This window comes from Aethalodelphis obliquidens, unplaced genomic scaffold (genome assembly GCF_003676395.1).
Source record: "Aethalodelphis obliquidens isolate GAN/ISIS:26980383/991018 unplaced genomic scaffold, ASM367639v1 scaffold14, whole genome shotgun sequence".
NCBI lineage: Eukaryota > Metazoa > Chordata > Mammalia > Artiodactyla > Delphinidae > Aethalodelphis > Aethalodelphis obliquidens.
The window spans coordinates 38286123-38302886 of record NW_020837958.1 but is presented as its reverse complement, the minus strand read 5'-3'; the positions used below and the strand labels follow the sequence as shown (position 1 = coordinate 38302886).

At 48.0% G+C, this 16764-nt stretch overlaps 2 protein-coding genes across 7 annotated transcripts in view; one reads left to right on the top strand and one right to left on the bottom strand.

Moving 5' to 3' along the window:
- FHIP1B (FHF complex subunit HOOK interacting protein 1B) overlaps window positions 1–12527 on the bottom strand; it is a 26613-nt gene extending 14086 nt beyond the window's left edge. For 2 of the 6 annotated variants that reach the window (XM_027115546.1, XM_027115549.1), the window contains exon 1: window positions 6994–7149. The gene's annotated coding sequence lies outside the window, so the exon portion shown is untranslated. Of the gene's footprint in view, window positions 1–2732; window positions 2922–6993; window positions 7150–12420 lie in introns of those variants that run through there. The other 4 variants (XM_027115545.1, XM_027115548.1, XM_027115547.1 and 1 more) reach the window with 3 other exon arrangements.
- On the top strand, window positions 11353–16764 carry CNGA4 (cyclic nucleotide gated channel subunit alpha 4). The gene is given in 6 exon segments (XM_027115551.1): window positions 11353–11432; window positions 11632–11738; window positions 12039–12068; window positions 12071–12680; window positions 13457–13824; window positions 15516–16764. Coding segments are annotated over 6 exon segments (1671 nt in total). The 5' UTR covers window positions 11353–11388; the 3' UTR covers window positions 16028–16764.

Sequence of the window (16764 nt, the reverse complement as noted above, 5' to 3'; positions counted from 1 at the left end):
AACATGTCTAAAACAGAACTCATTCCAACACTAAACCTGTGTTACTCCCCCAGCCTTCTCCACCTTAATAAATGATACCAATATCTACCTACTTGTTCAGGCCAAAAACCTAGGCACCATCCTTCTTTCTTCTTGTCCTTACTTCTAATATCCAGTTCATCAGCCTATCATCTATACCCTCCAAACGTGTCTCACTATTGCAGTAGCTTCCAATCTCGTCTTCATACTTCCAGTCTTGCCCCTCTAAGAATCTATTCCCCACACGGCAACCAGAGTTTTAAAACATAAATTATACTACATCTCTCCTCTGCTGAATACCCTCCAATGACTCCCTATCACACTGGTAATAATCCAAATTCTCTACCTTGGTCTCTAGGGCATTACATAATCTAACCTGTATAACCTCCTACCATACCCCTCCTCACTCATACTTTACTCATACAAGGCTTCTTGAATACTTGCTCTTCCCTCTGTCTGGAGTGTACTTTTCCTGATCTTCACATTGCTCACATCGCTCAGTTCTTTCCAAATGCCATCTCCTCAGAGAGGACTTACTTAACAATTCTATCTAAATAGCACATCTTCCCACCTTCACTCTCTAGCTTCCTAAACCTTTCTTCTTAGCAGTTTTTTTACTTTCTAAAAATATTTATTTGCTTATTTATTTGTCTATCTTCCCCACTACAATGAAGCTCATTGAGGGCAAGGTTCCTCTGTTGTATCCCCAGTACCTAGAGCAGTGCCTAGGGACTCAATAAATATTTGCTGAATGTATGGATGCTTAAGTGAATGAGTGAATGAACAAACAAAGATCAGGAAATCCAGTCTTGATCTGACTCCGGCCCTCTGGGGCTGTTGAGGAAGAAATTTTTTTCTAACTATTACAGGTCCCTCCCTAGAATCCCACCCAGGAGGAAATACACTAATAGACCTTTAACTGGCTGAATAATCTTAAGAGGTAAAAATCCAGAGCCAACCAAAAGAGCAAAAGAATTTTCATTCTAGCAAAGAACACAAGGATACACTCCCAATAAACACACATATACCCACTCCTGTCAGATGCATCCAACACTCACTCCTGGGGACATGACGTCACACCCTCACTAGAGAATGGGGAAAAGTACCAAAACAGCTGTTGGCCTCGGCCATGGCTCACAGTTCCTTCTCATCACATCTACCACCCCCTCAACAATACTGTCTGTCAACAATATCTCACAAGTATAAAAACTTCAGAGGAAAAAAACCAAAAAAACTTCAGAGGAAAGGTGTGGTTCAGTTGTCCTTCCTCTTTACACTCAATAAGGCTAAAGGAACCCAGAGACCTGGCAACAGGCCCACATTTGGCCTCCAGTTATATTAACCACCACCCCTTCTACCCAGATACACTCCCTCTCACCATTATCAGCGCACACTAAAGGAAGAGAGCAACTATGCTTAAGAAAACCTTCTGGAGAACAAAAGACAGTCTTTTTTTTTTTTTCAAAAGAGAGTCTTATAAAGGGTGGGAGCAGTCCTAAACAGCAGGCAGGGCTCACTCGTTGATTAAGTCGGTGTACATCATACTGATAAGTGCTGGGACACTGTGCTAATAATAGGTAAGCACTGGAAGTACAAAAATGGATAAAAACAGTTGGTGGAGCATAAACAAAAACTCCAATAGATATTATAAACAGAGGTACTTACAAAAATGTCATGGGGGTGCTAAGGAAAGCAACTAAATCTTCCTGGGAAACTATAAGAGGATTCCAGAAAAGAGGTGATATCTGATTTAAATCTTTAACAACGAGATACTGGCCACAAAGAAAGCAGACGGAAAGGCCTTCTTCATATTAAAAACAGTATGTTCAAAAATATGGCACTGTGAAAGAACATAGCAAATTTGAAGAACAGTTGCAAGTTTGGTGTGACTTAATCTCAGACTATTTAGAGAAGAGAGATACAATATTAAGTTGAAGGGTAAACATGGGTGAAGGTTATAAATATCACTGAATATCATGCTAAGGACTTTGGGTTTATCTATCAACACCCTGGAATAAAGGAGGTTTTTAAACAAGGAAATGACAAGATCAAATTTCCCTTTAAAAATATGTCAGATAGCAACATATGGTGGAGCAAACAGAGACCTAACCTCACACTCATACCCCAGGGGAGCTGAAGAAGGGCCAAGCAACCAGTCTCAGCAAAGTAAGGCCTTAACATGTCCACAACTAAACTGCTTCCAGCTTCTAGAACTCAATTCCAAAGACTAACAAACAGCTTCTACCTTGGGATGTACCTGGGGCGCCCACCTCTGCTCCACTCCTTGACTAACATAGAGCAATGCTCACAGACCCAAGGGGAACTGGCCTCCAGGACTTTCCCTCCCCACCCCACCCCCATTTCTATTCAAAGACCTCAAAGAGAAAAGCCACACTGAAATCACTGTCTCAGAACCCAAAAGCTAACACTTAACCTGGACCCTCTTCACGTACTTCAGAAATCCAAAAGAAAGCCACAGCTTGGTGTTCCTGTCACCCACCTAAGACTCCCTCACTCCCTGTTAACCCTGAAAAGTTCAGAACAAGACAGAAGAGAATGGGATCACCACCCTATTACTGTGCCCTTTCCTCCCACAGCAAAGTCTAGAGAAAAGTAAATCCCTCTTCCCAAATTTACCTACAGGCTCAGCCACAAGGAAAAGAGAAGGAGATGATCTTTCAGACCCCCCAAAATGGCCAAGGTCAAGCACTCACCGGAGGGCCCGAAATACAGCCTTATAGGAACACTCAGCAAGGGTGTCCATCAACCTGGGAATAGCAGGCATGAGGCAGGAAATGGCTCAGTCTCACTATGAACCTTTGCCCTGGGAGAGGCAAAGAGGGAGGAAGGTGGGGGCAGGGATACACCTGCAACATCTACAGCAGACAGAGAGAGACCAAAACAACCTTCTAAGACAGGTCAGTGAAGTTCTGAGGCTTCTCTCCCCCTACAATGGCTCTTCCTCTTACTGACGTAAGAGGCAGCGATGGGTTCTTACCCTAGATTCTGAAAGTAGAAAGATCTGATTAAAACTTCATAGTAATACAAAAGGGAAAAACAAATAAACAAACCCCACCTCATAGGAGCCTACGATCTAGAGCTCAGCTCAGACATATCCTCTCTGCCTGTCTATCCCTCAGCCTATATGTAAGAGACAAATGGGTTATCAGTGTATGGTGCTAACTCACTCTCTCCCCTCTCCCCAGTACCACCTCTGCTTCTTGCAGGGATCTCCCCACCTCACTCCAGCAGAGCCCTCATAACTCACAGCGTGAACTCTATTGCATAGTGACTCCCCTTTACAACAGTAAATCCCCACGTCACACACAGCTTTCTCCACCCTTTTGCAGAAGGGCGACAAAGAAGTCAAAGAGGAGGTGAAACTGAACTAGATCCTAATGGATGAGGAAAGTTCACCGAGCAGAGAAGAAAAGGCATTCCTAGCAGAGGAAGCAGCTATTACAAAGATTTCAAGGCTCAAAAAAGTAACATGTTTGTCAGGGAACTGTGAACAATTTATTCAAGCTAGAACACAGAGTAGAGAGAGAGTGGCCCGAGATGAGGCTGGAGAGGTGAGTTGAGGCCAAATGATGCCATATTAAGGAATTTGGATGTTATCCTACAGAACACAAAGAGCCAAAAGTTTTTAGCAGAGGAGCTCCATGATCAAATTTGCATTTTTAGAAAGACCATTCCAGGGACGGATGAGAAAAGAGCAAGCCTGAAGGCAGGAGACTGTCTGGGGAAAAACATCCAGATGAGAGATGAGGAGGTAGTAAACTAAAGCCTTAACTGTGAAGATGTAGCTGTGGAGATGAAGAAAACAGATAATATAAAGGGAAATGTATTAAGATTTTCGTGACTGACTACATACAGGGGGTGAAGGAGCAGAAAGATGGAAGATGACACTGAAGTCCTTGCCTGGATTGCGATATGACACACGGTACAAAAGCAGACTTTCAAAGCAAAGACAATGAGTTCTGTTTTGGACACGTTAACTGCGATACCTGTGGAGATATACCATAGATCACTGAGTAAATATGACTGGAACATAGAGAGAGACTGAGACTAGATACAGACAAGTAATCACCTCATTATGATATACTTTCATATTTCACATTCTCTCTCTCAACTGAAATTATCTTTTCATGTGTCCATCTCTCCCAACCAGACTGAAAATTCCTTGAGACTTCACAGGACCACATCTTATCTATCTTGTTATCTCATAAAATGTGAGCATCACAAGGGCAGACTATATGCTAAAGTATTTGCTGAATGAATAAATGAATTACTATACGAATGAATGAATTTGTCCTCCCAGCACTTATAAGAGTGCCTGGCACATAGCAGATATGGAATAGATGGTTACACACAGCACCCCAAGCATGTTTCTATCTCTACGTCATCATCCACATCTATGTTTCATCTCCTCAGATCTACCACTCAGCTATATATATCATAAAGCAAAATCCATTATACTTAACGCACCACTATTCAACAAAGAATTCAGTATAGCAAACAGGAAGTTTACGAAACCCAGTGCTTTCTCCATATCAGCCAAGAATTTGGACAGTCCCTAAGAACCATTGGACATGTGACTTGACTCACCTATCACTATCACAATGTGATCCAGGTATTATGTACACCTGTTCCTATGTTTTTGCCACATTATTAAACAAAAACTTCAAACCCACGTCACCCTCAGTCTCTTTAACCTCTTTTGGAAACAGAACAATTACAAACCATAGAAAAGACTTTTTTGCCAGGATAACGTCCTCCATGTCATCACAACCCTTCCTGTATATCACATGCTTTTTACTCCACATCACCTTCACTCTCTGTTACAAACTTTTTTTCCCCAAGTCACTGTCACTCTCTTGAGACCAAATTTTGGGTCCAGCTTTGCCACTTTATCACTATGTGGTCTCTGGCTCTTCGATTTGATTCTCCATCTATAAAATAAGAATTCCTGCCCTTGCATACTTCACAAGGAATCTATGTAATTCCAGTAAAATCTGACATCGCTATGTAATGCATGAATGCAATTTAGATGTCAGACAGTAATTCTACTGTATAAATGCATGCTTCCTCAACATAATTCAGCAGGCACACTATCATCACCCTACATTCCTGGATTTCATGAACCAGTAGAAATAGATTTAAAATTTTTTAAATAGGATTGTTACTTTTTATTTTGGCAAATAGATCCGTTTTTTAAAACCCATCATCCGCTGGCACCATTACTTTACCAGTGAGAGAGAGCACTTTAATACCAAAAGAATAGGAAAGATAATTTAAGAATAAATTTATCTTTATGGAAAACTCATGTTCCGTATGTTGCCTTTCTCTCCTTCCACCTTGAATAGATAAAAAACTTTATCATGGACTGGCACTGTCCTTGGCCCAGTGTTCAGGAATCATTGTTCTAAACTCTTTCATTATACATGTAAGTTCTATAGGGTTCTGACCATCTGGGCAGATTGCCAAGGGTTCCACCAGCATGAAAACCTGTTCAGCCTCCAGAGAGAAGCAATGAAAACATACCATAGGACAGAACAGTTGGTTCTGAGGCTCAGACTCTAGAACAGAATGGGGACTTGGGCTGCCCCTAATTCCCAAAGAATGGTCTGGATAGGGAAGGTCTACCTCTTCCTGAGGTTGGGGGAGGTATCTGCTCTGTGGCAGACTGTCAATAGAGAGGAAATTTTAGTGGTGTGAAAGGAGCCATTATCTGAGGGCCAACCCAGCTTTCTAGAACATTCAGAATTTCCATGTGCATATGGGTTGGCAGGGAAAAGGGGACCTGTAAAATGCTAATAAAGTGAACCCAATAACATGTCGTGGAGCGAGGAATGAACTGCAAAGGGACAGGAGAAAACTTTTGGGGGTGGGAGAAATGTTCAGTATCTTGAAAGTGGTGATGGTTTCACAGATGTAAACGTATGTCAGAACTCATCAAACATGTACATTTTAAATATGAGTAGTTTATTGTACATAAGTTCGCTTTTTTTTTAATTTAACTGTAAGAAAATGAAAGCAAAGCCATCCTGTTTGGGAGTCGAAATACAGCGTTGTATGTAACAAACCATATGATTTCCATGAAAGTAGAATTAGCAGCTGTAAGTGGTTAGTCCAATACAGATGGCAACGGTCAAAGCCCCACAGCTCAGCACAGGTAAGGAGCAGCAGTGGAGTAAGGCTGCCCAGAAGCAGGTGGAAAGACAACAAACATAGGCGGTCATAGCCAAAAAATCTCCATGAGAGGGACCATCTTCAAGTCTGCAGTCCCAAGGAGGAACTTGAGGGAACGAGGGATTCCAATGATGACTCTGTTGAAGAGTAAGCCTAAAAAATGATTTCCATTATCATCGTTACTACTGCCCACGACGCTTATCATTTTTTGATCGTCCAAAATATGTAGAGCCCATGCAGCAGAAGAGCCAAGAGCACAACACTTCCACCCAAGCTGTCCTACTCGGTCTAAAACTACTGCTCTCACTGGGCAGAACGCTCCACTCAGAACCGACCTCTCACCTTTATCCAAGTCTCACAACCCTCATTCCTTCCCCCATGCCCTACTCTCAACTCCCTCCCGATTCACCACCAGCCCGCATGCTCCCACCTTCGCCCTGTCCATTCCCCCGTCCCGCACAGGCCTCAGCCCCTCACTCTGGTCCCAGGGTTGTCCCTCACGCCTGCCCACAGGAGCCCCAGCTCCTCAGTAAATCGTGTTCACAAGTCCCTTCCACTTGGCCCCTCAGAAGGCATCCCGGCCCCTCATACAACCCAGCTCCTTACTTGCCCACTCACCCCGAGGCTCTCGCCCTGCTCCCCTACCTTAAACACTCACACCTGGCCCCTCACCACATGCCAGCCCCTCACCCTGTCCCCTCACAACCAGGACAGTCACCAAACCCAGTGCCGTCATTCCCCAGCCCCTCTTCCCCTCTCACACGCCCTCCGGCCCTCACTTACTGTTCAGTCACAGAACTCCGACCCTGAGCAGGCCCGATCGCCACCGCGGTGCTAGGTGAGTTGAGGCCGCCATCGCTCCTCAGGCGCACCAGCCGCGCCCCGCCCCGCGCCACACGCAACCCGCGCCCCCGCGCACCACACGTAACCGCCCAGCGACGCACCGCTGGGCAGTGGCGTGCCAGCTCATTGGCTGGGCCCGGCCAAAGCCAGAGCGTTGATGCTTGTTTCCTGGCAACGGCAGAGCGCAGGGGCGGGGTCGCCGACGGCATTCCAAGCAAGGAGTACCGCCTCTTCCCCCAGGTTCCGCCCCCTCGCACTGAAAACCCCGCCCTTCTGAAGGACTCTGGCGTGTCATAGGGGAAGACCTCTGGGGAGGCGGAGGCCCGCGGGGCGGGGGCGGAGCCTGAGGAAGAAAGGTCGAACCGGAGGGCAGAAGGAGGGACCTAAAGAGCGACGTGACTTAAAGAGGCAGGGAAAGACCGGAGGGCGGGGCTTAGGACAGAGATCCGGCTGAAAGAGAGGCTAACGTGATAGGGGCGGGGTCACGGATCTTGGCTGTGCTGCCCGTGGAAGAGGGGGCGTGGAAGGGGAGGAGATAACAAGAGGGTAGGCCTGAGGGGAGGAGTCGGTAGGTGGGCGGGGCCTGTGGAAAAGCAGAGCACTAGAGAGGGCTGACAGCGAGAGGTCTAGTTCCTTTTTTGCACCATCAGCACGAACGGTTTGGATAGTACCCGGGCGATGACCGCCCCTCGTTGGCTCGCCAACACCTGCTGCCTTGTGATCTCTTGGGCACTATCGTTTTCAGTCAACCCAAGGAACATGGAGTAAGGTCCTCTTTGTCAGGCAGGATTCCAGATCAATTAAAACCAGTCTCAGCCCTCCAGGACCTCAGCCCTTATTGGTAGACAATTGCAACGTAGTGTAATTGCCATCTTGGAGCAGCACTTAGCGTGTTATGTGTGTTTAGAAGATGAGGGGAAAGAAGAGCGAAGGGGCCTAGGGAAGCCGTCCAGGAGGAGGTGATGTTCGAGCAGTCTTGAGAACCAAGCAAGAGTAAGACTGAGAAATGGAAGTTTCAGATAAGGTCTGCAGTTTAGTTGCAAGTATTGTATCGATGTTAATTCTCTGGTTTTGATCACTGTGCTCTAGTTATATAAGATGATAACAAGGGAACATGGGTAAGGAGTTTACAAGGACTTTTATACTATTTTTGCAACTTTTCTGTAAGCCTAAAATTAGTTCAAAAGGAAAAGTATTTAAAAAGAAAAAGAAATGGAAGTTTCAGCCCAAAGGATCAGCACATAACAAGGTGAGAAAGAATGGACAACATGTGGGAGGTACTCTGGAAACTATAATCAGTACAGCTTGTCTGGAGCCTAGGGAACGTGCAGAGGAAACACTGTGAGATGAGGCTGAAGACACAAACAGAGGTCAGGTACCAGAGAGCTTTGCAGACCGTGTTAACGTGTTTAGATTTTTATCTTTGGGATAATAGAGAACTATAAAGAATTTTATGATCAGATTGATAAGGCCTAAATTAGAATAGTAAGGATGTAGAGAAATGGATATGTGGTTATTAGGTCACCAGGGCCTGATGACTGGACGAATATGAAAGGAAAATAAGAGGAAGGATTAAAAACTGATGCTTAGTTTATAGAAGTCAAACACAGGCAAAACTAAACTACAGGATTGAGAGCCAGGACAGTGATTTCCCTTGGAAAAGCGTTGACTGGAAGAGGACAGAGTGGGGCTCTTGATGTGAGTGCTGGTTCATGACTGTGTTCACCTTGTGAAATTCATCAAGCTGTGTACTTAGGAAATATGTACTTTTCTCTATGTATGTTCTGGTTACTATGCTGTGTAACAAACCATCCCAAACTTAATAGTGTAAAAAAATGGCCATTTTTTTTTGCTCACAGATTCTGGGAATTTGAACAAGACATGGCAGGAATGGCTTGTCTCTGTTCCCTGATGTCTGGGGGACCTCATCTAGAAAGTTCAAACGTGTGGCGAGTGACTTGAGGCTGGTGGCTGGAATCATCTGGAGGCTTCTTCACTCACATGTCTGATGCTTGAGCTGGGCCTGTCAAACAAAGTACAGACACCTGACTCCTCCTGTGGCTTGGGCTTCTCACAAAGTGGCAGCTAGGTTCCAAGAGGGAGCATCCTGAGAGGGAGCTTCCAGACAGTGAGTGTTCAAAGAAAACCAGAAGGAAGCTGCATGGACTTTTATGATCTGGTCTCAGAAGTCACACAACATCATTCCTGCTATACTCTATTGACTGAACAGCCACAAGGAAGGAGCATCAAAGAATTTGTGACTATTTTTGAAAACTGCCACAATGTTATACAATAGTAATAATAATAAATACTGGTGCTAGGTATTTTGGCTGATAAGCCAGAGATAGGGATTATAAGAGAAAGAGCAGATGGGGGAAGATAATGAGCTCAATTATGGAGCCAATGGGCTGAAGGTGACTGTGGAATGTCCGAGTGGGGACATCCAGACAGCAATTAGTGGTATAGGTAGGTCTGGAGCTCAAAGAGAGTTCTTGGGAGACGTTAGATGCAAAAGGAGATCCTGTGGGTGACCAAGATTGACCAGAGAGAGTTGGGAGGATGCAAAGAGAGGAAGGCCTAGGACAGAGTCCAAAGAAACACCAAAACAGGAAGGGGGACACAGGGGCTTATGAAAGAGACTGAGAAGAAATAAGCAGAAAACCAAGATATTATGGTATCAATAGAAGCCATGGGGAAAGAGGATTTCAAAAAAATAAAATAAAATGTTGGAAACTATAGATGTTCCTTCCAAGAAACTCTCTGAAAACACAAATCTAGCCGTATCGCTTAACTGTGCAAAACATTTCATGAGTTCTTCATTGCCTTTAGATAAAATCCTAGCTGTATAACATGACTGACAAAGCTCTCCCTGAGCTGTCCTCTGTCCACCATTCAGCCTCATCTTTTACCACTAGCCTCTCAGGTTCACTACAAAAACCAAGTGATGTTCTCCCAGTCACCATGCTTTTTGAAATCTCTATGCCTTTGCATACTCTATACACTTTGCCTGAGTGCTCTTCACTCTTCCATCTTATACTTGACTAACTCCTATTCATCCTACAGAACCCAGTCTCAATTAGGACACTTTCTATGTACTGTAATAACCCTCTGTGTACCCACCTAATGGAGTACCCATCAGACTGATGTGTAATTGCCTATTTACCTGACTCTTCCCCCCTACCAGACTGTGAGTTTCTGGAGGGCAAGGAATGTGCTTCATTCGTCTTTTATCCCCAATACTTAGCACAATATTGGCCTGGCACATAGCAGGTGTTCTGGTTATGACTTGTTGACTGAGAAAGATGATAGTAGTGAAAGGGACATCAAGTTGAGGGAGAATTTTTAGCATTTTTTTGTTTGTTCTGGTATGGGAGGTTTAAGCATGTTCACAGAAAGGGAAAACTGAAAGAGGTTGAGGATGTAGAAAGCACATGAAATAACGGGTGAGATCAGGCATGAGAGGTAACAAGAAGGGAATGAGGGCAAAAATGCCACAGGATGGCCCCCATCACACTCATCCAGCAGGAAGGATAGGGTGCAGGTAATGGAAACAGAGCTCATATCTGATGTGACAGGCATTCTTTGTCCCTGGAGACTAGTTCAGCACCTGACACAAATGAGCCATTCAGTGAATAGTTGTTCAATGAATAAAAAATGAGGTGCAAGCAGGGAACTTGCACACGGTAAAACAGAACGAATTTCTGAGCCTACACTGACACACAGGTCTCCTGACTAGAGGGCCCCTATGTAGTTCAACTTTGAGGAAGGCGGAGGGAGACGAGGCGTAGCCTTAACGTCTGAGGCATGAAACTCCACCATCTCCAGGGACCCCATTAGAGATGTTTAGTTGGGCAGGTGTAAGCCCAGGCCCTAGGAGAGGGGGCGGAGCGCTGGAGCCACACTGCCTCCACTCCTGCAGTAGCGGCTGGCCCTGGTTGTGTTGCTAAGAGCTTTAGAAGCCAAAGACGGAGGAATCGCACCTGGAGACCAAGGGCAGCTTGGCACTACCCCCACCTCCTGAAGCCACCTGCAGGCAGAGGCCCTGGGTATCTTACACCCAGGGACCAGGCCACAGAACCATGAGCCAGGACAGCAAAGTGAAGACGACAGAGTCCAGCAGTTCTGTCCCACCCAAGGCCAGGTGAGAGATCCTGGTCCCCTGTGTAAGATCTGTCTGCCTCACCAGATGGAGCCTGATCCTTCTTTGCTGCTTCCGGTCACAACCACAGCACTGAACGGTGAATAAGTGAAGCACAACTTCCCCTCTTGCCCAACAGGAAGTTGCTGCCTGTCCTGGACCCATCTGGGGATTACTACTACTGGTGGCTGAACACTATGGTCTTCCCAGTAATGTATAACCTCATCATCGTCGTGTGCAGGTTTGGCACTATGGGAAGGGCCTTAAGCAGAGACCAGGGCTAAAGAGTGAGGCCCAGGAGAGGGGCGGGTCCCTTGCACGGGCTGGTGTAGGGGCGGCGTCTATATGAGAGCCCAGCACTTAATGCTCAGCGGCTGCGGGAGAACACCTAACACACGGAGGGCGCCCTTAAGCCAGTCCTTTCTGTCCCTGCCACGCAGAGCCTGCTTCCCCGACTTGCAGCGCTATTATCTGGTGGCCTGGTTAGTACTGGACTGCACGAGTGACCTGCTCTACCTACTGGACATCGTGGTGCGCTTCCACACTGGTCAGTGAGTCTCAGGACTGACTTTTTTTCCATGTTCCCTTCCTAAAGAGAGCCTCTTAGTAACAAGAAAGTGACCCCCTCCCTGACAGCACTTTCACATGCCTCTATGTTTACGGTATCCCTGGGCTCACCCCAGAAACCCTGGAGCAGGGTTAAGCCGGCCCCCACCCTGTCCCCGGTAACTGTCTCCCTGGCCTGCCCTGGCCTGCCCACCCTCAACCTCGTTTCTGGAGCAGGCAGATGCCCTGACTCCACCCTATATCTGACACCACCCACGGCGGCCCCCACTTCCCCCACCAGGATTCTTGGAACAAGGCATACTGGTGGTGGACAGGGTAGGATCTCGAGTCGCTACGTTCGCACCTGGAGCTTCTTCCTGGACCTGGCTTCCCTGTTACCCACGGAAGTGGCCTATGTGAGTCTGGGTCCGCACACGCCCACGCTGAGGCTGAACGGCTTTCTGCGGGTGCCCCGCCTCTCTGAGGCCTTTGACCGCATGGAGACCTGCACAGTTCACCCGAATGCCTTCCGCATCGCCAAGCTGATGCTTTACGTTTTTGCTGTCATCCATTGGAACAGCTGCCTATACTTTGCCCTGTCCCAGTACCTGGGCTTCGGGAGTGACGCCTGGGTGTACCCCGACCCCGCGCAGCCTGGCTTTGAGCAGCTGTGGCGCCAGTACCTCTATAGCTTTCACTTCTCCACGCTGATCCTGACCACCGTGGGCGATACGCCGCTGCCAGACCGGGAGGAGTACCTCTTCGTGGTGGGAGACTTCCTACTGGCCGTCATGGGTTTCGCCACCATCATGGGTAGCATGAGCTCTGTCATCTACAACATGAACACTGCAGATGCAGCCTTCTACCCAGACCACGCCCTGGTGAAGAAATACATGAAGCTGCATCACGTCAACCGCAGGCTGCAGCGGCGAGTCATGGACTGGTGAGGATGCTGGAGTTCCAGACCAGGACAGGGAGAGGTGTACTGGATAGAGTCTGAGGAAGGTGGCTGGGTTCTTACTGCCTGGTGGGTCAGGCAGGGCATTCAGGATGTGGCTCATTGGAGGGTTCACTGGGTGGGACTTGGAAAAGGATTTCCTCCACTAATTGGATATGGACTTAGGGCGAGGGGTTGGGTAAAAGATTGACAGGGAGAGGAATTCATACACAAGGAAGGATAACCCAGAACCCAGGGAATGGGAACTGCCACCACCTGGTAGGACTCAGAAGGTCCTGGAAGAGGTAAGAGGGAAAAGCAATACTCCTCAGGGGATGGCCAACAACAAGATGGTTGACTATGTCGTGGAGTCCATACTGTAGGCTGAACAAAGGGAAGTGTCACCAAGTTGGGGACCTAGAGCAGAGGATCACTAAAGAAGATGGGGCTTGGTGACTGAAGTAGATATCAGTGATATGGTACAAGACATCACTGAATGGTGGGTGAGTAGAGCCCGACAAGAGCTAAAGGGTATCCTAGTCACTGTTCACTGGTGGAGGCTTCCAGGCCCTGGGTGAGGGAGAAGCTGTCAAAACATATCTCTGACCAGCAGGTAGTGCATTAAAGATGTTTATCAACCAACTGTCAAGTATTCCCGTGACCCCTGTGAGAACTCGGGGTGGTTGGGTTCTTGGCCGAGGCCGAGCTGAGAGCCCTGATGGAAGACGTAGAGGGAGGCATGTAGCGGGCTGGTGAGGACTGATGATGGACCTTGCCCCCAGGTACCAGCACCTGCAGATCAACAAGAAGATGACCAATGAGGTAGCCATCTTACAGCACTTGCCTGAGCGGTTGAGGGCAGAAGTGGCCGTGTCTGTACACCTGCCTACTCTGAGCCGGGTGCGGATCTTCCAGAACTGTGAGGCCGGCCTGCTGGAGGAGCTGGTGCTGAAGCTGCAGCCCCAGACCTACTCACCAGGCAAATACGTCCGCCGCAAGGGGGACACTGGCCGAGAGATGTACATCATCCGAGAGGGTCAGCTGGCTGTGGTAGCCGATGATGGTGTCACTCAGTATGCTGTGCTTTGTGCAGGGCTCTACTTTGGGGAGATCAGCATCATCGACATCAAAGGAGGGCACGCCATCATTTGTTCCGGAGACAGGGCTAGGGGAGGGGAATGGGGACAGCAGAACCCCATGCTGAGACCAGATGGTACTTCAGAGCCTACAGATTAAGGACACCTGGCCCTTGCCTGAGCCACTAGAGGGCTCGAGAGAGAAGCAGGACAAGGAGGGTCTGTTCCCTGAGAAGAGGCTGTGCCAAGGTCAATGAGCAGCGTGGGTCCTTGGAAGAGAGAGCAGACCTGCTCTGTGGATAGCCACCCAAGGCACCAACAGATCCATGGAAAGTGCAGAGATAATAACAATCAATAATAATAATAATAATGGTTAATATTTGTTGCCTGCTTACTACATGCCTTGTTCAAAGTTCTCCACATGTACCAACGCATCAAATTCTCACAGCAGCTCTATAAAGTAGGTACTATTATCCCCATTTTAAAGGTAAGGAAATCAGAGCACGGAGAGTTTGGGGAACTTGTCCGAGGTCACACAGGTAATAAGTATACACTCCTGGGAACAGTACAAGAAACAAATATCTCATAGCCAAGTGGAAAGGAAGGTAGAAGGAAGGAATTCCTATTTATTGCATCAGCTCCAGTCCAGGCCAGGTACTGCACACTGGCTCATTTGTTCCTCCTATCAGCCTGTGCAGTAGGAGTTGTTATACCTAATCATGGGTAAAGACACTGAGGCCACAGGAGATGGGAAAGACTGAAAAGGGCGTGAGAGCACTGGATGTGCTCTCAGTCTGGGGATCCCACTCTCCAGTTGTCCTAAATGCCTCACATCTTCCTCCAAGGACCCCCTCAAGACCCACATCTTGTATGTAGTTGGCCACTGTTTACCTGACTTTGGACAAGTCACTTCCCTCTTTTAGGCCTCAGTTTCCTCACCTACCCAAGAGGGATGATATTAAAAACCCAAAGAGTTATTTGGGAGGATTAAATGAGCTACGAGTGAGGCACCCAGTGCAATGCCTGGCACATAGCAAGAGTTCAACAAACGGTAGTTCCCTTGCCCCTTCTAAGGTCCTCCTACCTCTGAGACGTTGCAGCATTCAGACGAACCTGTCTTCCCACCCACCACCCACCACCATCTTTCTAAAATGCAAATGACACCATACAGTTCTCCTGCTTGAAATATTTCAATAGTTTCTCACTGTCCTCAACACAAGGTCTGGACTCCTTGCCAGGGCTACGAGGCCAGCATGACCCGGCTCTCTCCATCTCTCCTCACACCCTGAACTTCAGCCTTCCTGGACTGCTTACTGTATTCTGTAACCACCTGACTCTTTCCTAAGTCCATCCCTCTGCTCGCCTAGCTGCCCTCCCCACCCCCTCCCCTAGTTACCTCCTACTCAGTCCAGGCTTAAGTTCCTCCAGGCTTCCCTAAATTCTCTGCCTTACAGCTTGTCAGGGGCTCTTTGCCTATCTTCCCACAGTACCAGATGCACATCTACGCTGCATTGGCTATACTGTTACGTAACTATCCCCTTAAATGTCTAAGTCCTCTAGACTGTGAACTCTTGGAGGCAGGTCACTGATACCCACCCAGCACAGGGCCCAGGCCCTACCCAGTACTCTACGGGATGAGAGAATTAATGAGGCAGGAAGAGAGGCTTGGAAGCACAAATGTGGAAGTGGGGGTCCTGGTTCCAGAGGGAGATGCCCCCTCACGCCCACCCTGACTAACCTCCCACATGTCTGCCCGTGGCCACAGGGAACATGTCTGGGAACCGCCGTACAGCCAACATCAAGAGTCTAGGTTATTCGGATCTGTTCTGCCTGAGCAAGGAGGACCTGCAGGAAGTGCTGAGCGAGTATCCACAGGCCCAGGCCGTCATGGAGGAAAAGGGCCGTGAGATCCTGCTCAAAATGAACAAGTTGGATGTAAATGCCGAGGCAGCTGAGACCACCCTACAGGAGGCCACAGAGGCCCAGCTGCGAGGCCTCGACCAGCATCTCGATGATCTACAGACCAGGTTCGCACGACTCCTGGCTGAGCTGGAGTCCAGGGCGCTCAAGATCGCCTATCGCATCGAGCAGCTGGAGTGGCAGACTCAGGAGTGGCCAATGCCTGAGGAACTGGCCGAGGCCGACCATGAGGGCGAACCTGGGGAGGGAACGTCCAAGGATGGAGAGGGCAGAGCTGGCCAGGAGGGACCCCCAAGCCCACAGGGACCCCATGGCCATTCCCCAGACCCCCACCACCAACTGAATCCAGAGTTGTAGGAAAGCCTGCCTGCAGAAACTCTGCCATCCAGTCTGCTAGGTTACAGAGATGGGAGTGAACTGGGTATGTAGATGCGCCACCTAGAGATGCAGGAGTATAGCACACATTTATCCCCTGCTCACGCAGCGCACACACACACACACACACACACACACACGCACGCACGCACACACACCTATGTGCATATACCCACACTGGCCGTGAGACGGTGAAATCCATATAAAATGCTCTGGAGTTCCCCTTCTCAGAGCACACATGCTTTCTCACATAGATACGTCTTATACCCACATCATACATGCACATTCAGTCACACACCTCATAAACACGCATATACTGAGAATCACACATCAGTACACACAGATGCCTTCCACAGGTTTGCACACACTTGTGAACACACAAAAGTACTCCCATAACCCTCTTGTTCCAAGATATCTTTTAAATGCCCCTCCATATGGGAGGTTCACAAGTGTCCCCTGCAAGTAGCACTTCAATAAATATCTGCTTCCTCACTAAGCATTTATGGGGCTGATGGGAAAAATCAAAGCCAATGTGGTCCAGGATGAATTCTGTCTGAATTCTCGGTTACAGGGGAAAGGGGCACAGGCTGTGTAGAGTTGGTGGGCTGGATTCAAAGAGGCGGGAGTACCTGATGAATCAAGAAGCACTGAGCCGGGCTTCCCTGGTGGCGCAGTGGTTGAGAGTCTGCCTGCCCATGCAGGGGAGGTGGGTTCGTGCC